General features: G+C 37.4%; 1 protein-coding gene across 6 annotated transcripts; it reads right to left on the bottom strand.

Moving 5' to 3' along the window:
* Positions 1-962: 962 nt before the first annotated feature.
* Positions 963-20,982, bottom strand: ccdc178 (coiled-coil domain containing 178). 6 transcript variants are annotated; one of them, XM_027287910.1, is made up of 20 exons: positions 20,810-20,981; positions 20,473-20,559; positions 16,720-16,856; positions 16,552-16,610; positions 16,388-16,467; positions 15,801-16,019; positions 15,468-15,688; positions 13,689-13,831; positions 12,908-13,061; positions 12,716-12,811; positions 12,352-12,488; positions 12,061-12,244; positions 11,893-11,955; positions 11,450-11,578; positions 11,214-11,327; positions 10,970-11,115; positions 10,563-10,722; positions 7,792-7,941; positions 3,957-4,091; positions 963-1,598 (listed from the first exon to the last, which is right to left on the bottom strand). In XM_027287910.1, the coding sequence occupies exons 2-20, from the start codon at positions 20,528-20,530 to the stop codon at positions 1,470-1,472; spliced, it is 2,514 nt and encodes an 837-aa protein (XP_027143711.1). In that variant the 5' UTR covers positions 20,531-20,559; positions 20,810-20,981; the 3' UTR covers positions 963-1,469. The 6 variants fall into 6 exon arrangements, with proteins under 6 accessions (XP_027143711.1, XP_027143701.1, XP_027143714.1 ...); XM_027287900.1 differs by having other exon boundaries at positions 20,473-20,532; XM_027287913.1 differs by having other exon boundaries at positions 20,473-20,532; positions 20,826-20,981.
* Positions 20,983-21,507: the final 525 nt, after the last annotated feature.

Below are 21,507 nucleotides of genomic sequence, written 5' to 3'. Positions count from 1 at the left end.
TTTCATTTGAGATATTACCATATAGTCAGTAAGGAATATGAGACAGACTGAACATTTTTCTCCTCAAGGTTCTTTTGGAGATCTAGAGGCATCATTGGCTTTTGCGAGTAGCTGATATGAGACGCCGCATTAGTGTCATTATGATTGCATGTTTGTGAGAGTACGATATTATTTGTGATTTAAAAACTACAGTAGAAAACTTTTTGGCAGATAAGAGACTATAAAAGTTTGAATGCTTCAAATTATTTCTCTTATTCCAGTTGACGGACTGATAATAATCCTTAATTTGAGATGAAATGCTAAGGCCATGTTAAGATACTAGACTGGACCATGTTGCAGTCAATTATGTCTTTCTAAGGTTGTTGTGTTCACACTGCCCCCTTCTGTCCCCACAAGTAGGAGAAGCATCCAGCATATCAACAAAACAACAGCATCTCTATCAACCAGACACAGACAGACAGAGAGAGCAAAGCATATTATTTCTAAGGAGAAAAACACTGACCTTGAGACCGCTAAAATTACACAGAAAATCCACAACTGTGCACTCTTTCAGAATTATATAAATACTATACTTAATTTTAAAGATATGCAAAAAGTATCACAAGTATTGTTAATACAGATATTTTTACATAACTTTTAAAGTCTATATGGAACAGGCATCAGTGTTGTGTACCATTAGTATGACATCGTTCAAACATGATGAAACAAAAATCAATTTTCTACAAGTGCTAAATGTGATTCAGTTAAGATTCCAAATTGAAAACAGTGTTTCCCCAGGGTTCTTTAGAAAGCCAGTGGATAGTGCGCACACAACATCCTTTTGTGCACACTATTTACCCCTGGATTGCTTCAGGCTAATGTCTCAATAATTTTCACTCCTTTCTCAGGTCCTTCCCACAAAGGACTTAACTAATGATCCATGGACAAAATGAAGCATTTAAATTTATTCATTAATCATTCATCTCCAGCTCATTGAAAATGCTAAACTTCCACAAAATTAAGATTGAATATTGAAAAGTGATTGAGGGAGACAGCTTTCCGAGAGTGGGGCGAGTGAAGGAGTGCAGACCGATAACAAAAACAGGGTCTTTCAAAGAGACAGTGGTCTTCACATTGGCATGGTCAAGGTGCCTGAGGTGTACTAAGTGCTAGTTAAGGTCACAGGGTTTCACTAGTTGTAATTAGATCTTGGAATCTGGAGAAGCGTAGAATTTCTGTCAACACTGCCTGTAATTATTCTCTTTTCCAATTAATGGTGACATAGATTAATTATCTGATGAGGCAAAGCCAATTGCAATCATTCACCCAGCTAAAATTAGATCAGTCCTGACAGCAGCATGAAAGTCACCTGTTTCATTGTTATGGATTTGCTGCAAGTAAAGAGGGGGGAATAGTGAAGCGTGCTAGGGTAAGTAAGTTGTCTGGTACAGGTGAATGTCCAATTACACTGCTATTTGAACTGAAGGCATCTACTCGTTCGATCCAGCGGCATCCGGACTGGCTTGTTTGTTCACCCCAGTATCATCGGTGGTAGTAGAGTCATCTGTCAAGGATTTCAGGAACGCAGAGATGAGCTGAATTCCTTCTGACAACCCCTCCTGTTTAAATAAGGCACAAATAGAATAAATGGAAACAAGATAATTAAGGAAATGCTGTTTTTTGTCAAAAGGCAACGACACAAGCTCCTCACTCTGTGTGCATCCCACACACAGCTGATGGTGGATCTGCAATTGTGAGAGTAAAGTTACCATCTTGTTCTTATTTTCGTGGGGAAGGAGAACAAGAGGCTCCTGGTGAACCACGTCCAGGTTCAGTGCTCTTCTGTTTTAAAAACCTCAGCATCCAGTTTTTCTATTAAACTGCCTGGCACTGTCAACCAGCTTGGGAATCTGAACCGGACTAGCCATGCAGAAATTCTCTGACTAACAATTATATCAGCAACAGGATCTTGGATTACTGTCCCCTGGGACTGGGGCAGTGGGCGTCCGCTCCAATCATTACTGGCCATTCAACAAGGCTCTGCACTGCTCTCCGCTGTTAGCCATTGTCAATTATGCCATCCCTAGTGTAAACTCGCAGAACACAAAGCTGAACTGCCAGTTCTGGCAGGAGTGTAACAGGATGACAGCCCGCCGCACCCCTCACTCCCACCACCATCCCCCACCCACCCACTCCCACCCGCCCACCCTAGGGTTCCCCGGCCTTCCTCCCCTCCAGCTACTTTTGAGCAAACTGCCATTTGGCGTCTGATTCAAGCACGCCTTAGCCGTGAAAGTGCTAACCTGACCTCTCTTATGTTCTGCTTGTGGGGTTAAGTAGACATGATGGATTAGTATAGGCCTCGTCGGGATTCAGCCTGGTTTAACTCCAGTTACAACTGGTATCAGTTATCAGTCTTGATTTCTTTAATTCTTACAAAGCGGCAATGATACTGATAATCTGTTTATCATTAAATTGTGAATGAATATGTACACTAATGAAAAACCAAATGCATTATCACTATCTGCATACAGGCAGTGCATCTCTTTGTGCATCATAAGATCCCATTAACGGCCTTAATATTTAAGCAATCATGCAGATTGTGTGTTTATGCCTGCTCAAAAGCTAATAAGGGTTTTTTTTTTCCTCCTCTCATAAATGTTTTTCTACATGTGTACATTTTGGAGGATAGACCCTGAGCTGGTCTGTTCATGAGGAGCCTGTTTAAAGTGAGTGTTGCCTGCTCTGATGGACCCTGTGCTGAGCTGTGACGGGTGACGGTGTGGTGCGCTTGAATACACCAGCTCTTTTGTCCTTCACACTCTGCAGCTCTCTGATAGCTCCTCCCCCTGTGCCCTACTCCTCCCTGCCTTGAGCTGTGATCTGCTGGGGCCTTTTGAGGCTGGGCCAGTGAGACATGGCTGCTCCCTGTAATGTCTGGACCAGTCCCATCAAAAAAACATGTCAGCAGTCAGAGGAGGAGGAACTGAGAAGGAAACCACTTAATAGTATTTTCATTGGGTACTCCCTGGAAAACCTCTAATCGAATGTGCGCATATTTTGCCTCCAGCATATTGGATGAAGTTGAATTTTTCATTTTTGGTGAACAACAAATTAACCAACAAAAACTACAGATTGCAAATGACAAACATGGAGGTTTGGGATGCCCTACAGTTGTGCTAAAAGAAAAAGTAGAAAGGATGGAAGTAGTTCATAGTATGGTTGCCATGCCACCTGGCTCTGCGGTAATGCTGGACAGGACATTTCATAAAGATTCATCACTGTCTCTCTGTCCGCTTTGACCTCATCTCACATCACAGCACAGATTAGACACCGATTATCCTCTAAATGAAGATCCTTACTTCTCAACCTTGCAGAATATGCTGCTGCTCTTCTGCAAGACAGACAGAAGGTTATTCTACTCACAAAAGAAGCGGCTGTAACATATCTATCATGTGGCGTGATGAATTCACCCTGAAATAGTCGTAAAAGTCACAAATGCTCCTGCTAAACAGGAAACAGGCTCAAATGTTAATGTGACTAAGCACAATGTGTTGTGTACGTGGAGTCATCTAGAGAGACAGAGCTCAGACATGGAGTCACTGCATAGGCACTCTAGCAAGCACCATCATCCATCACATCAGTCTGTGATCTGATGAGTGAATGTATAGACTGTAATGTAAGAGTGGTGTCTTTAACTCCACCATAGCAGCGAGGCACAAAGCCTTCGTGGATGTTTGCCTGGCTGCCCTCGCTTGGCAAAGAAGACACAAGGCAACTGACTAGCCGGATGAGGCTCAAACAATGCCAAGCATAACATGGAGTTACTGTAGTATGCAAAAGAATACGCTTCCATCCGGTAGAATACCTACACTGGGATAAAAGTTGAATAAAGGGATTTACCATTTAAATGAATAGTGACAGTTTGTGAAGTTTTTTTTTTTTTCACCCTGCTTTACATGTATATGTACAAATACCTGGGCTGTTTTTATTTTCTGGTCGGTCTCTTGAGAAAGAGCCTGGCACTGGTCCAGTTCAGCCTGGCTGTAGAGGCTGCGTTGTCTGAAGTATTTCACCAAAGCTTTGTGCATCCTCTTCTGCAACAAAGAGAGCTAGGGGGAGAGAAGGCAGAGAAAAGGAATTGGTAAGGCAGGAGAGGAAATTAATGGCAGTGTTCAAGAAGAATGATGGAGGGGAATAGAGAAAGCAGTCAATAGCCCATTCTGCAGTACACGGGCCTGACAGGAATTTCACAGTCTCTTGGTTTCTCTGCCCACTCGTGTGCACTCATCAGAATCCAGTCACATCTGGCTGCCAGGATGGGGGGTTAATTTTCTCTAAATGCTTCAGCAGTTTTGTTCTAGCCGAGGCAAACTCTGTGACTGCAAAGCTGATGAGTAAAATATTTCTACTTCACCCAGTTTAACTTTATACCAATCCCCTCAAGACATATTTTACACATACACACAGAGTCATGAACCCCCCACTGAAACCAGAAATTATTCCTAGTCTCTTGGAAAGACATGCTGCTTGCTTTATTATTTGAACACAGTTTCAAGCAAAGAGGTTTAAATTCTGATAGATGCCATTGCTTTTCTTCCCCCTCCATCTCTCTACTCTTCCTACAAAGCTTATCATTGCTTGGCAATGTGTTCCCCAGTGCATTGAAAACTAAAGCGAATTAGCTCAGTCATCAGCTCCTGAAGGAAAGACAATAACAAGAATGCTCTTTATGGTGTACCCTGTTAAAACCCAAGCGCTGAAAGCCTCCTCATAAACAAAGCAATGCTTACATGTACAGTAGAATCAAGAGGATTTTTATGAGATGCACATACTGCCGAGTGAAATCAGATGCTAATTAAACATATTTTTTTCATTTACAAATTAGTATTTTGAATTATAGAATTGTATTATTTTAATGTATTTAAACTTGTTGAATTTTGATGAGCTAATATCCTTATGTAAACACGTTTAACATTTTTACATCCTCTCTTTGAAAAGAAAAAAATATTATCTCTAATATTAAATAAAGTTACAAGTAATATATATGATATATATTATCCATTTTCCACTACAAACATACAAAACCTCACTATACCACAAAATATGCTTATATAACTTCAAGTCGTATAGCTGAATGGAACTGTTCATTTAAATTAAATTATCTGTATCTGAAACATAAGTATATTGAAGCTGAAATCTCCAAAAATCTCCATCTGTTAGGGTGGAAAAACATATGTGCCTAAAGATCTCCAATCTCTGCTCTGTCCTGCTGGTGACAATTGTAACAAATATAGCATAAATAGTAGACTATCAGTGGTGTTGAGATGCTTTATTTAAACTAGCAGTGCGGAACTTTTGTCTCCCCCTTCTGGCAGTGAGAGTCGTTTTGTAATTTTGTTTCCCTTTTTTGTAAGTCGCTTTGGATAAAAGCGGCAGCTAAATGACTAAATGTAAATGTGAGTAATTACACAAATAAACATGCCTCTGCCGCACTCTGAGTTATTTTAGTCTACTCCATCGCTATGGTTGCTCCCCCCATCAGTTCTGTCAAACCAATCATTGCTGGTTGATGTAAAACGCATCACTACCACTGCGACAACACAGGAATGTTGATACAGACAGATACTGTGAAATACAGAGAGATTTAGCTGGCAGTATTAGGCCTAATCAACACTGTGTAAACTCAAATCTAATAGATGTTCATTTAAAATAAAGCTCAGCTTTTAGTAAAAGCAGTAATACAGCAATACAGAAAATAATCCACTATAAATAAAGTACTGCATTGATTGAAATGTCACTTAAGTAAAGTATGTACATAGTACAAGTACAAGTACTCATTCTGCATTCAGAAAAATGCACTGTGAGTGCTCTATACACAGTATTATACAAAGCAGGATATAATTACTGTTGTAGCTGGGTGGAAATAATGTCAAATATTTTGTTGGATAGTTCAATCTATAACATCCCACTATATTTTATAAACTCAAAAAAATCTTTGAAGTAACTAGTAACTAAAGCTGTCCAGTAAAGGGAGTAAAAAGTATTTTCCTCTGAATTATAGTGGATAAAGTAACATAAAATTAAAACCCACTATCAGCATTTCACCACTAACTAAGAATCAAGGTATGTAGTTGGTAACACTTCACTCAAGATAAACTAACAAAATTGACACCTACTTATCTGTATTTCAACATGACAACTTGTGGATTTGATTATTTCAGCATTGTCAGCAGAGATATACCACGTGAATATCAACTAAGGATGGATTGGGTTGGGACAGCTTGGAAAAGTTCAAATCAAAATTATGAGCCAACTCTCAATTACTTCTAGATGTATAAGTAGATGATAGATGTTTACATGCTTCTGTGTGGTTTTGTACAAAAAAAGCAAGATGCAAGGAAACATAGTATAACAGTAGAAATCGGTGCTGTATGGTGGCTGTCATGAAAGCATACAGTAGTAAGGGTTATTTTAAACTTGTCATTTGAACTATGCCTGCTGTCAGGATTATATTTCTATATAAGGATACTTAAGAAATGCTTTTCATTGTGTCCCTCAGCTGAATGTAATAAAGAGATTATGGGGTGTACAAACACACACATGTCTGGTGTGAGGCATCTCGTACACATGCACTAATGTTCTGGTCTCTCAAATGATCCTGACAATGTTAAATACATTTACCTTGCTGCCTCCAGTTACAAACAAATCAATTCAGAGCAATCACATTGTGTAATGCATTTACTAACTGGGACATAAAATGCAAACATTAGAAGGATAATTTAAATGATAAGGATAATTTAAAATAAGACAGACGAGTGCTTAAATGTTCCTGTTTAGATCAGATTACATGTGATAGGCCTGCATCTACATTTCAGAAACATATTTGATTATAAAAACTAAATTCAGGCATAAAACACTAGCCGAGAGGCTGCTGTTGTAGAAGTGTAGAGTTGAAACAAACAAAAATGGTGAAGGCTGAATCCGGAGTAAAAGAAAATCAGGCTTTGATCATGAGCGTGGAAAATCCTGTCCACAGGATTTTATTTTTGCATGCATTTTTCACTTGATAACATTCATGCAGTTAGATGAGGAATTGCTCAAGTAAAGGTATTAGTCATTTTTGGAACAAATAATGTGTATTTCTCACTGCAGGAATCAGTGTGGCTTCTCCCTGGCGTTATGGTTGTCATGTGTAATTCTATTCTAGTTAAATAGTGTCAAAAACTATAAAGATTAAACAGTGAAATGCTGCTGAGTTGTCTCCCTCAACTAGTCAAGAACTCTGATGCTATTTCAGTACTAAAGGCACGTTCATTGTCTGATCCTAACCTGTATTTGCTGCTGATCCCTAACTAATGGTGTGTGTGAACTGTGGTGAGCAAAGGCAAATTTGTAACACCCCGATAATAAAATGTTTCACCTCTGACCACCTCACAAAAAGTATAATGAAGAAAACGGAGAAAGTAAAGTATTTACATGTACCATCAACCTCTCTCTTTACTCCCCTTGGTGGCAAAACTACATAGCTATCATTACATTATGTCACATCCATCATCCTCCTCCACTCAAGTTATCTCATCATTATTAGATTGCTGCAGTAACCTCCTCACTGGTTGCCAAACTAAAACCTTCTTAAAATTACTGCCCATGCAAAGAAGAGCTATCTAGTTCGAAGAAGAATACCATGGAATAGAACAAGAGGGAACAGAACGTGAGATAACAGCTCAAAAAATCCTGAGTCATAAAACACAATTAAAAAGAGAGGGCGTGCAAGATATTAAATATTACAAAAGGTTATATAAACCGTACCTGTGTGTAGTAATGAAAAGATTTATGTGCATGGTTTTTCTCGCTCAATGCAGTCACTGCTTCCTGTTTGGCCTCCATGAGGATCTTCTTAAGACCTTCGTACTGGCTTGCCAGCTGTTTGTTCTCTTTCAGTGCAATTTCTAATGCTTCCTACACACACGATAAAGACAGAAGGTTTAGGTAAAACAGTAAAGGCAGATAATGTTTACAGTAGCTATTAAATAATCACCAAGACACAAACAGGCCCCATATTGGATGTAGATGTACTGTATACTGTAACTATTGTCTACTTGTGACGTACCAACCCTACACTGTGATGCACCGATCTGACTTTTAGTCTCTCCTAATCCTGATTCTGATATCTATCAATACTGTACCGATCCAATACCAGTTGTCTCTTTCCCCCAAAATTAAACTGTATATGTTTCTGCACAAATCTAACTAGATTTATTTCGTTATGTAAAGTAACAGGAGGCTAGGTATTGCTGTGGTGCTAAAAACTTCAGCTAGTGTTCCTCTGCGACTAAATAGATTAAACTGATTTTGGAAACAATTATTTTAAAGATGACAATAACAAAGAATAATAAGGTCAGTGTCATCCCTGATACCGATCTGGTGTATCTGATTTGTCTATCCCTAAGATACAGAGACAGAATCCTCCGACACATAAATGTGAATTTTTACAATTAGAGGAACCAGCATTTGCAAATGGATTTGTGTTAGCATGATAGCCATTTCACCAACATATTTGCAGTAGGCCACAGTTACACTGGCAAAAGAACTGCTGAGGCTGCATTAAGTTCAAGACAGATGTAAAATACATAGTGACTGATCACAGAGATCAATGTTTTCATGACTCACAATCTACTATGTACATACCCAAGAAATGATTTTATATGGTGAAGGGAGTGTTGATACAGTACTGTAAATACTGTATAGTAACACCACACTGACCATTTAGAAGATACTTTAGCTGTACCACTGAATTGCTGTGTGTGTGTACAATAGAATACATGCTACCTTTGTGTGTGCTGTTAATTAATATATAACTAGCAGGCATACAACAATGGACACTTTTCTGGGTAATCATGCAAATAAATCACGGTGAGTATGTGTCTCTCTGCATGTCCTCTTTTCATTTGAACAATGTTTCCCAAGTACTGGAGATGTGCCTGGTGAATATCTCAAGTCTACCTGCAGACATAATGAAGTGTGTCTCTGCAGTAAAACAGAACAGCACTAAAGTGATGAGTTTAACCCAGCAGAAAGAGGGGCTGTAAACATGACAAATGCCTGCTATTGATTTCAGGTTTAATTACTCCATGCAGCACTGACAAAGCCCATCTGATGCTGTTGTGAAGTGTAAATGGAACAAATTACACTTCATTGCCCATAAGAAACTGATAGCGTCGGCAGTTTGCATTGTTTACTTTGTGCTCGCCAAATGACAAGCCCTGATCAAATCAGAAAATAGGTGCATGTATGAAAGCCGGAACACTTCCAGACACAGTGTGTACGGGTTGAATAGAGATGACCAGGAACCCCACAGGACTGACAAGTGAACCTATCTCACCTTGACATACCCCGTATCTTTAAAAATAACCATCTGCAGGCTGTATTTAATACAGCCACATACAAATCCCCATCAGGCTAAGTTATACTGAACTGTCTCAGTTTATATAGCAAAGAGGAGCTGCAACCTTCAGGAGGTTATAAAAGTATAGTATTTGGTCAGCATTTTTCGAAGAAATCTCCTCTATAAGAAATATTTGAAAGTGCCTAACCATTCTGCTTCATGCACTGTGACTTCTGAATGCACACTCGGCTTATTATGTTATGCTAATGCAGACATTATGTGTGCTTTATATTGGTCTCAATGATTAAAGTGACCAATTTCCTTAGAACTTCAGACTCTCTCTGATCTTTTTATTTGGTGAGGAGTATTGTTGTTATATCATCTTATTTCGTCAAGTGAAAAGACTAAACCCTTTTTTGCATGGCTAACTTTTATCTGGCTAATGGGAGTTGTGTCTATGAGGAAGACTTCTAATTCTTAAATTGTCTCACGCCAACAACTTCTTTAAAGTTGCTGCACTTGGATGCATGGCGGCTTAAGCTCCATTGCCTTTTCTTGTTTTGAACTAATGCATTCTTGATCACCGTTTAATGAAACTATATACCACATGGCGATTTCACATTAGATAAGCCATGTGAAACCCCCATCAGCAAAGAGGCTCTGGCTGGGGCTGATAATCCTGCAGATGAAAACCTTACAATAAATAGGGCTTTCTCTTACAAAGGAGAGTTCAAATACATGCCAGTCTGTGCACAGAATAATGTTTTTACAAGAGCTTATTTCTGACATTAATATAAAAAAGGTCCAGATTATATGCGTATTTGATACTATGAACTGTATGCTTACACTGAAACTGCTATTGAAAATGTTGGCCTACAGGTAACAAAATGGGCACTGCATCTCACAGCGACACGCATCATCAAATTCGTCCAGACAAAAGACTATAACAACACTGAGTTGTCATTTGTGGGAAAAGCACTTAAACAAGATTGACCATGGCTTGTAATTTTAATTGCACACAGCTCTTTTCTCTGCATCTTAAGGGAAGTATTGTGACAAGCAATGTGCTGACACTAATCCACAAACAAATAAACAATGAGATGTTTTTTACAGCTTGTCTCTGATTGCACAGTATTTGACACAAAAAAAAAAGTCATGTATTTACAGAGAGTTATACTGAACAACATTTTGTTACCTTGGTGTCTTCCATTTCTTTTTTTCTTGCTGTAACATGAGCAGTGTGTGTCTGCATGGATCGCTGTGTTCGTTGTTGGCAGTTATTAATATCAGACTGCAAGGTGCTCATTATGAGAGCAGCTGATTTGTTTTTGAATTCCACCACATCAAAAACACTTCTGGAAGGAGGAATCAAACACACAAAATTACATTATTTTCCTAATATCATTTGAGTATCATAAATATATGATTACTGCATCAGTGCTCCTACTGGTGCAGTAATCATAGCTGGTAGAAATGTATACTCAAAACAAAGCATTTATTTAAGAAATATTCAAAAATTAAGAATAGTTATGATCAAATTAATAATAAAAGAAATACAAAACATTTATTTATTATTTATGTATCTGTGTATAACTAACTTACTGAAGATCTGCAATGACCTCTGGCATACTTTCAACTATTTTTTCCATTTTATCTGAAGCATTTCTGTGTTCTTTGCTCTTCTGCGTAAGGTCCCTAATCATGTCCAGAGTATCGTCATGTTTCTTTATAGTTGCTGCGTATAAATCCTGTAAACAAAAAGCAGAATTTATTTTACTGCTAAAATATTGTGTTCGTAGTGCTTAGATTATTTTTGTTGCTTTATGCGACCGTTAATGTTTGTTACCTGGGCAGCTTTCAGGTGGTCACACTTGACTTTTTTCTCCTCCTCAAGTTTGCCTACTCTGTTCCTGTGTTCACGCTGAATCTTTTCCAAATTTTCTGTCAATTTCTTGAGTTTCTATACAAACCAAAAAATCAGTTACAAATGAATAAATATACTTTGAATACAGTGTTTTATAAATGCTTACTTTTGTGATGCAAAATCATACTTTGACTAAGATTATCAAGCTTCATCAGTACCTCAATTTTTGTCTCCAGAGCTTTTGTTGCTGAGGATGCATCTTCAAATTCTTTCTGAAGCTTTTGATTAGTTAGCTCTGAGCTCCTCTGCTGTCGATACAATTCCTTGTTTAGATTTGTACACTCACCCTGATGCAAAAGGAAATACAAGAGCAAGCAGAATGTCATTATCCTAAAGTCTTAAAACATGTACAGGGGGTTAAAAAACTGTAATAGAAAAACAGCAAAATTAGGCATTTAAAACTACCTTTATGAAACGTATAATGTTCAGTTTTTATTGAGACTGTGCTTTGTGAAGCTTCACCTCTTTATGCCTCTCTCAACATAGCTATTCTGTGTTCTACAGAAAATTAAAAATATAGAGATATATTCTCTAAATTTCAATTTAACTCTGCTTTGTTCAGATCACTCTGAGTACAATGTCGTCCGTCTCATGAATTCACCTTCAGTAGTTCCAGGGCCGTCACCTGACCTGACAGATCTTTCCTCAGGTTTTCTATCTCTTTCTGTAGAGAATAGAACAAGCAGTGAAAAACATAGCATTTGGTATCTCATATTTTCCTTACAACCCATTCAGCATACATAGAACATGTACATATGTTGTCACTGACCCTGGCCCTCTGTTCTTCCATGAAGGTGAGCTGCTCCTGCTCATCCAGTTTAGTCTGGGTGACACTGTGCTGGGCTATAACTTGGGTCACTTCCTCCTTGGCCTTTTCCCACTGCTCGTCATTGTCAATGATTTTCTGGAGCATCTGCTTCCTCTCCTCACGCATCTGCTTCACTGCTTTCTTGCTAAGGAAAATGACACAGAAAAGTAACAATAAACACATGTATGTGGCCACTACAGTATACAGTAATACCAAATAATGGGAGGTTTGATGTGCCACTGTACACTGTACCTCTCACTGAGTTTTATATTGTAGTCTTCTACGTTCTGTTCATACTGCATGTTTTCTTTCCGAAGTGCTGCAAAAGTATTCTGCTTTGAACGGAGCTGCTCTTCTATGCAGGAGACCTCTGCTTCCCCATTAAGTCTCTGTGGATAACAGAACATACAGTGTGGCACTCAGTGGATGCACTTATCCAAAACACCTTACAGTGCCATGAATTCAAACATTATTAGCATGCATAGCTCCAGTGAGACTCCAATCATAGTCTGGCAGTTATGTGCCATGCTCTAACCAATGAACTATCAAGACACACATAAGAAGCCAAAGCAGCACCAACATAAAGACATTTTAACACCACTGTGGCAATACTTACAGTTTTCTCAATGTCTTCTTGCAGTGCAATTAGTTTCTCTTTTAATTTCTTATTTTGTTGCATTTCATCCTCAATTTGAAGTTTCGATTGCAAAATCTATTAGAGAGGAGAAGAAAACGCTGCTGTTTTTGTACACTGTGGTAAGGTCCTTTTTTTAAATTTAGACATTTAAATATGGACAATATCAGTTACCCTGTCTTTTTCAGTTTTCTCGAGCTCCATTGTTTCAGGGATACGTTGTGTTATGGCTGCACACTTTTCTTCTGTAAGAGCAATCGTCTTTTCTGTATCCTTTATTTCACCACATATACCTTCCTTGAGCATCTTCAACGCCTTTAAATCTTCCCTGGAGAAAAAAAGTTCAAAGATTCAAAGTAGTTTTTGAAATCCAGTGCTCACTGAGGATCATAGGATAACTCAAAACACAGTGCTGTTGCTGTGCGACTCATGATTCTCAATATAATACAAGAAAATCATCTACAACATATATACTGTGTACTTGAACAGAAAATGTATCCTTCAACAAGCAAAGTTATTTTTTACAAAGCAGGAATCAAGCCCACGTAGATATTCTTGTCTTGGCTTTATCAGCATCAAAGAACAAATCTAAAACATTGAAGTCAAGTCCATTATTGCCGTATATCAGCACACCTCTATTCAAGTCCTTTTCAAAGTTTGTTTGTAGTCAAATATTTAGGCCCGTTACAGTGAGACTTATTATCTGGTAATGCAGCATTAAGCACAAGTATTGTTGCTATGGTTACATGCAGTTTAATATATTATTATAATTAATTTAATATGCCTTGTGCAATAATTTAAAATAGTGGTTAAAGTGTTGACCATAACATTGTTTTAGGTGTCATATGATTTTAACAGACATCAGAAACCAGCGACATAATCCTAAATATAAAAACACTTTAAACAGGAAATACTAATATTTAGCCCTTTTTTTTTACAGCAGGTAGATACTCACAATCTGTTATCCAGATCATTCTTCATCATCAACAGTGCATGTTCAAGTGATGTCTTTTCATTGTTGGCGTCCAGCTCCATCTTTTTTAACTCCATCTGAAGCAGTCTGAGATCACTTTGTGTTTTTGAGCAGACTTCATCAGCCTAAAAAATAAAGAGGGAGAGAGAGGCTTTCTTTTTGCTCAGATATGATTTTTTAACAATTTAATAAAGGTACTAATATTAACCCTTACAACTGTTCATATTCAATGCCTTCACAGTGTGGTCCAGGTCAAGAAAATCCTCTATTTAATAGATTTTATTTAGGTGAAAATGGAAAGAACATTCTGGAATTGTTATAATATAACACTTGCACCCATCAGTCATTTCTTACTGACACGTCCTCCTCATCAGCTTCCTCATCATGGATCTATTTTTAGATTATGTTGTTACATTGCAGGTGGAAGTGTCTGTGTCAAGGCACCCTCTGACTTCTGTATGACCACTCCTATGCTGTTTAACTATTTCACTGTTTTGAGGTTCCCCCCTGAGCCTTCAAAGAGCTGCAGGTGCCTGTCCCTTTGGGAACCTGGCCAAGAAATTATGAAAAAATACTGTTTCAAGGTTGCCATTTTCCTTGATTCTCTCGATATCTCAATAGATCCGGGTCAATTTTGATCCGAACAGTATGTAAGGGTTAAAGACAATATTTTATCTTGTAATCAATTCATACCCTGTCAAAACTAGATATTTTGAATCCCATAAATACAGGGAGCCACTGCCACAAGCCAAAAGTGAAGTTACGCACTTTTACATAGCTTTGAAAAACCTTAAAACCTAAATCCAGAAAGCCCAAGGCTAGCTGTTAATCCTGGGCATTCACACAAGATTCACACTTGAATACCAGAGCCCAGGGTTAACATCTTCACAACACTCAGAGCCAATGGCTTGTTGAGATGTAATTAAAAAGACAAACAAATATTTCATGTTCTAACACTGAATCATTCTGGTGTTTCATTTATTAACCATAAAGCCACCATGGTTTCAAGTCAACCTTCAAGTTAACCTGTTATATGTTGACCCCATCTCTCTAAACTTTGCTTAAACTGCTTCAAGACTGAGGCTGAGTTTGGTCATTAGATTTTAATGCATCCTGACTTGAACTGAAGAAATTAACAAGTGGAAAAGCTAAATGAAAAGTCAGGGAATTATGAAAGTTATTAGGATTCATCCTCTGGGGGCCATGAATGGCTGTACCAAATTTCAGAGCAATCCAGTCAGTTGTTAAAATGGAATGATTTTTACTGTACACCAAATTGCTGGAGGAACACTGGACCAATAGACCAACAAACATTGCAATCCCTAAATCCATGCCACTTGTGGATTAAAAACAGAGTTAGAAAAGAGAGAGTGGCTGAGTGAGATAGAGCTTATGTGTGACAGAAATACTAATCAAAAACTTAAACATTCACCTTATTGGGTGCATATTTTATTGTGCTTGCTTGCAGCACATCATCAGTATCAGTATGAAACTACAGTTGTAAACTTAAGTGCCACTAATCAGGGGATAACAAGTAGTTAAAAAAAGGTACATGAACAACATTTTTAACTTGACAGAACTGAACTGTGTCAACAACAAATTCTTACCTGTTAGCTGGATAATTATTGCAAAAATGCCAAAATAATGCACTGAAGACAGAGCTATTCACCATGCCGCTGTCAAACACAGTCCAGGTTTTCTGGATTTAAAAATTTAAATAGAAAAGGTATTAAAACAAAAATAAATCAAATTAGAGGTTACCTCAGCTTGTGCAGCGTTGATCTGACTTATGATTCCTCTCTGTAGGTCGAGGTTTTCCTTCACAACAGGAACTTGTTTTTTGGCAAAACTGATGTCCTCGTGTAAGCGCTGGTTCAACACCTCAGTATGTGACAGTTTCTCCTGGGTTTGATCAAGTTTCTCTCTTTCCAGTTTTAGCTGCCACTTGAGTTCAGTGATGTCTCGAATGCAAGCCTCATGCTCTAGGAAAAAAAAAGCAAATGTCAAACATGAATTCGATTTTATTTGTCTTGAAGAACAACAACATCACAGCACTTCACAAGACACAATTTATGTGTATGAGGAGGTGCTGACCTTTTTGGACTACAAAGGAGTGCTCTTGTTGCTTCCACAGTGAAATACTGTCAACTTTGTCCTCCAAAAACCTTTTTCTCCTCTTCTCTTTGTAGAGAGCTTCCTCTGCATACTGCCTATCAGCCTCCAGCCGCTCAATCAGATACACAACCTCTCCAAGGACATCATTTATTTTCTTCAATAGTGGCGATAATGGACAACTTTCTAGAGGATGAAAAACTTTACGATTGGAGATTGGAACACTGTTTCGGGCTGTATCATCACTTTCAACTCAATAAACAAAAGCATAAACAACTAAACTAATTTTAGCAGAGCTATGTTAACATATTCTGACCAGCTACAAAGTGCAGATAAACATAAACTTGATCCATGGTATTTTATTAGCAGAGTTGAACGCTGGATAGTGTCTAATTAATTATTATGTAGAGAAAATATGTGAACCAGTAACTGGGACTCAATTATTCTCACACTGACAAGCCACCACTGCAAGGAATGAAGCAACATCTAAACCTAGAGCATCTCCAGCATTTTTACTACAACAGAAATTAAGGCACATTTTTTTTAGAAATGACTTTATTGAATTTCACCTCTTGCACTAATTGCGATGCCTTCAACGAACAACTCTGTCGACGTCACTGATTCAGTATCAGAGTCTCTGGACTGAAATCTGTTAAAAAGGAGTTTATCTTATGTCATGTCTTTATGTTCTTCTGAATATAAATGAATAAATGAAAACAACAGAAGACCTCACCTTAAAGCTTTACTGTATTGGTGCTTGTCCTGATCAATTTGTGGCTGATATTTTCCGGACTGGTATAAGAAAAAAGAAAATGAACTTTAAAATAGATTTTTTTTACTCATATCTCATATTTGCCTTTTAATCTTTTCACACATCTGATCACATCTGACATCAGTTTACCTGTTGACACCAATTTTCCACAGTCATCTTCATCTCTTGGATATGGTAAATAGCACTGTTGACACTTGGCGAGGGACTATTGAGCAAAGCACAAGTGCGACGTCTACCAGAGCAGACAGCTTGAAGATCTGTTTGATCTTGAGAGACACATAATATTGAGATCTGTAAATCCACCTTAAATTTGTTTATCACAAACACAGTTTAATAGAAGCAATGAAAAGCAAACCCTACACTACACTTTTTTATTTACATAATAGCACAACATCGCTGAAATAATTCATTACTGATGAACTAGCCCTCACTGGAAACTCAGAAAACAACTTTTATTGGAACAAAGACTCACCCTTCTTCATTAACTTTATTTTGAAAAGCAATTACAAAAATGTATTTGACTGTGAAAGATGCTGTACTGTCTCTTCGATTTTGCTTGCACAGACTCTGCAATATATTGGAAGCATCAGTGAGAGAGCAGAGACAACTAATTTGAACATCTGAAGACAAACCCAAGGGCACAATTCTTAGTGGTGAAAGGACGCCATCTGGCTGATAAAAAGAGAAGAAAAAAAACACCAGTGGTGCAGATTGCAACCCTACAAGATCTGAGAATATGTGAATGCTACCATAAACACTACGGTTACAGTAATTACATCTCTGAATGATTCATTTAATAAGCCTATAGTTAGTATTGGAAAACAAACAACATGAAGATTTGGAACAACAAATGCATTTCTGCTTCTGTCAAACTAATTTTGGTCCTTGTGCCTTATGTTGTGGCACTGAGATGATCTCTCACAGGAATTGTAGAAAATATATATCATTAGATACCAAAAAGAAAACTATAGAAAATCATGTCAAGGGAACATTTTTACATGTAATTTGGAGATGTACACTGGTATACCTGTTTTTGAAGAAAATATAGAACACATGAGTAAATGGCCAGGTGTGATGGTATCTGTATGATCTGTTAGGGGATCAAGCAGAAGTGCCAAATATATCTAAATATGAGCGAGCTGTTTTAAAGGTTGGGGTGGTCACAGCTGCTTGAACAATCCTCGGATTATGGAAGAGGACAGCCACTCCAGATGTTAAAAAATGGATGTAAGTGATGTCAGAAATTGCATCATATGAACAAATGTGGGCTGGAATTAATTTAAATTAATGAAGGGGGAAACTTTGTATATAAGACTTCTGAGACACTTTGAAAATCTGGCGCTGAATGTTCATTTTGGTTGCATCACAGATGTTAATTTATCACAGGCCTTTGTATATATTGTGTTATTATATGTTGGATATGCTGACTGTTGGTGCTTATGTTTATTTACAAGTTAAATTTGATGCTTCTGTATCTATGAATCAATAAAAACTATATAGAAAATCATGTAACGTACAGTAAAATTTGCATCAGTTTTGCACTTCTGACAGAACTGTTCAGAGTTGTACATTATATTATGAATTCTGTCTTCATATTGTACGCTGCAGTATAAGATAGTGTTGTTTTTATCACTGCAAGGCCCACAAGAGAGAGGGCTGTTTATGGTAGGCAATACATTTCAATTAATTTCATTTCATTTATTCAATTTTCCATTATTTTATTTTGAGGGTAGCTTTTTTCTGGATATAACCAGATGTACAGAATACAGATAGAGAACAATGGGTGGACTGATTGTGTTTACGTGTCCTCTCTCAGGCACATACTGCTTCTATCAACTATGGGTGTGTGCTCAACTTTGCAGGGTGAGAGACAGCCCTGGATAAAGGGCCCATCCACAGATTCAGCTGAACCTGAACAACTGAAAGAAAGACCAAGAGGAGTATCCTGTCACAGGTGTTGGCGGTCTGGCCAATCACCTGTCTTGCCAGGGGTTCCATTACGCTGACATCTGGCACCTTTTTACAGACAGCATCGCGTTTGGACAGTTGAGAGGCCCCTTTGTTACATGTTTCTGTCTGCTGAGCAGCAACAGGGAAATGACCAACAAGTGAAGAAACAACCAGAACTGTCAACAAACAGGTAAGAAATAAGTAGCTCACAAACTCTACTGAACAGTATACTTGTCATGATGCTCCAGTGATTAGGGGACTGGCTTGTGGCTGAGCTGACTCAGAACAATACAAGAACAGTCGAGGAAAAAGTGTGTGGAGACCCGAAATGAAGGCCATCTGTTGCTAAGCAGTTTAGATGAATAATACACAGTGAAAGAACCAAGTGGGGTAGGAAGGTGGTGAGGTAATATGTCATGAGCTGGCTGAATAAGCTCTAAATCATACTGACAGGGTGTATTATAGCCTCAGAGCAGGCCCATGTGAGCCTCAGGGCCAATCACCTTCACCTGCCACACTCACTAATAACATTATTATGATATTTAAAAGTAATTATCAACCAAATGTATTGACATTTATTCACCACCACAAATTCATGGCGTGTGCCCAACTTTCTACTGTATTTGGAGACAGGTGTGGTCTGCAGGTGAACTGGTGAAATTTTGTTTTAGTATTTTTTATTTTATTTAGTTCATTATAACATTAAGTGTGAAAATGAATAAAGAGTGTGATGTTAAAGCTGATTTATTTCACAAAGAAAAAGATAATTATTATTATCAAACCAAACTGTGGTACATAGTGTATTTAAAAAATAAATACATTTCAAAATATTAAACAAAATACTCAAAAATTTTGATTGAAAAAAAAAAACGCTAAAACTATTATATCACTATCTAAAATATGTTTGGCATTTCCTGTAATACTTCCTGTTTTATTATCACCTTCATGCAGGTAGTGTGTAGCATTCGCACATCCATGATTAGTTAGACGTGGAGACAGTAAGTAAAATAAATTATTTCAAAACACTGTAATCATGGCTCCAAACAGGGAATATATGGAAGAAAGAGGCAGATCAGGAGTACACCTTTTCCACTGATTCCTGTGTGAACTGCCTGTAGCTCAATAGGATTGATGGTATTTTAACATCTGTCATAATGGTGTTAGTTGGAGAGCCAAATATTAGGTTGTGCACAGTGTAAAACGTTTGAGTAACACTGTATGGAGTATAACTAAGTACATGTACTCAAGTACTGTATACAAGTACAAATTTAAGGTTCAAGGCCTTATTTGAGTATTTCCATTTTAGCCAACGTTATACTGATACTACATATTAAGGGCAAATATTGTACTTTTTTGCACTCAGCATTTATCTGAATTGAACAATTTTCTACTCCTGTCAAGTCAAAAATGTACGATTGCTGTAGATTAACAGTATAAAGTAGCTGAACCTTAACCATCTACAGCAGTAAAACACAACAAACACACTAATAATTATTATTTTTAATAATTAAAAACTTGTACAATCCAATGTGACAGCTCTGCTATAACTTCTACTTTTATAAAGCTTATAATGTTTCAGTTTTTGTTGACACTGTCAGGTATTAATTCGTTTTTATGTCTATTATTGAGGTACTGGGTGATATAGTTGTACAGGAGTGCATTATACTGAAAGTTGTTTCTCATGTTTATAAATGGGGTGGCCAAAATAGGAAAAATAATAATAAAATAAAGCAGTCCAGTTTAACATTACTGTTATATAGTTAAATCAACACATCTCTGACAGTGTCAGCAAAAGTTGAAACATTGCATTGGATCACAAGTGTACTTAATAAAGTGGCCAGTCGATAAATATAAAGTAAAACACTGACTGTTTTTCTGCATACTTAGAAATAATAAAGATAAAGTAAATGTTATTGATAATGCTGCTCTCACCTTGCTGACTTGGTCGACCTTCCCTCGATGGGAATCTGAGTGGTTCAACGTCCGGCATGGCTGAAAGTTTACGGTCAGCACTTTAACCTGGAAAATAAACTAACGTCAATTAACGTCTGCTACTTTATTAATTTTGATATCAGGCGTTAAAACTTTCAAGACAAACTTGTCTAACGTTAGCTACAGAGTTTGCAACTGATACCTCGACTCGCTCTCTTAGCTAACGTTAAGTTGACGGTTAATTAACTTCGCTAATGACAAATTAATGAGCAGCTCGGGGGGGGTTCGTTGTCATGGAAGAAAGTGAAAGCGAAAAAATGGCTGGATATCAACTTACTTGTATTATAACACACCTTTGTCAGCCAGCTTTCTGTTAGCCGTCTTCAAAGTTTTTTGGGTTATTCCTTGTGATAACTCTCCTGTAAAAAATAAATAAATATATAAATAAATAAAAGTTTAAAAGTTTAAAAGTTTTTCTCCGAAATGAATCAACTCAAGTTTGCTGTCAATCTTCTACGCAGGTTGCTTAGCAACAAGGGGCTGCGCTTGGAGAGGCGGTGAGTTGCGTTCAAGAGCAGCAGTGAACGTTTGTGCTGCTGTTTAGCAACACTGAGAGGTGTTTCACACTCGACACTTAATGGATATGGACTTCTGTTAAGCAGAAATAGTTAGGACTTCTGCCTGTTTACAGATACATACTAGTATCCTAGTATCACATTTATATATTTTTTTTACTTCTGTGTATGTTGATTGTCATAGGCTAATATTCAAATAACATGTATTATTTTGATTTTCTTGATTTGTTTTACAGGTGATGCAGTTGGACCTTTCTTTAAAAAAAATTATATATATATATTTTTTATTATATATATATATATTTTTTTTTTTCTTTTTTACTGTGTTAATTATATTTACTGTTATATATACAGTAGATGTATCTGTGCAAGATGTACATATAAAATCATATAAATACTTTGAAAGTTGCACTAACTAATAGTGTAATCTCGTGACTGGATGCATTCAGTGTTTACAATC

Source organism: Larimichthys crocea, chromosome II (assembly GCF_000972845.2).
Source record: "Larimichthys crocea isolate SSNF chromosome II, L_crocea_2.0, whole genome shotgun sequence".
Taxonomy (NCBI): domain Eukaryota; kingdom Metazoa; phylum Chordata; class Actinopteri; family Sciaenidae; genus Larimichthys; species Larimichthys crocea.
The sequence above is the reverse complement of the archived record's forward strand: the minus strand, read 5'-3'. Positions and strand labels throughout refer to the sequence as shown.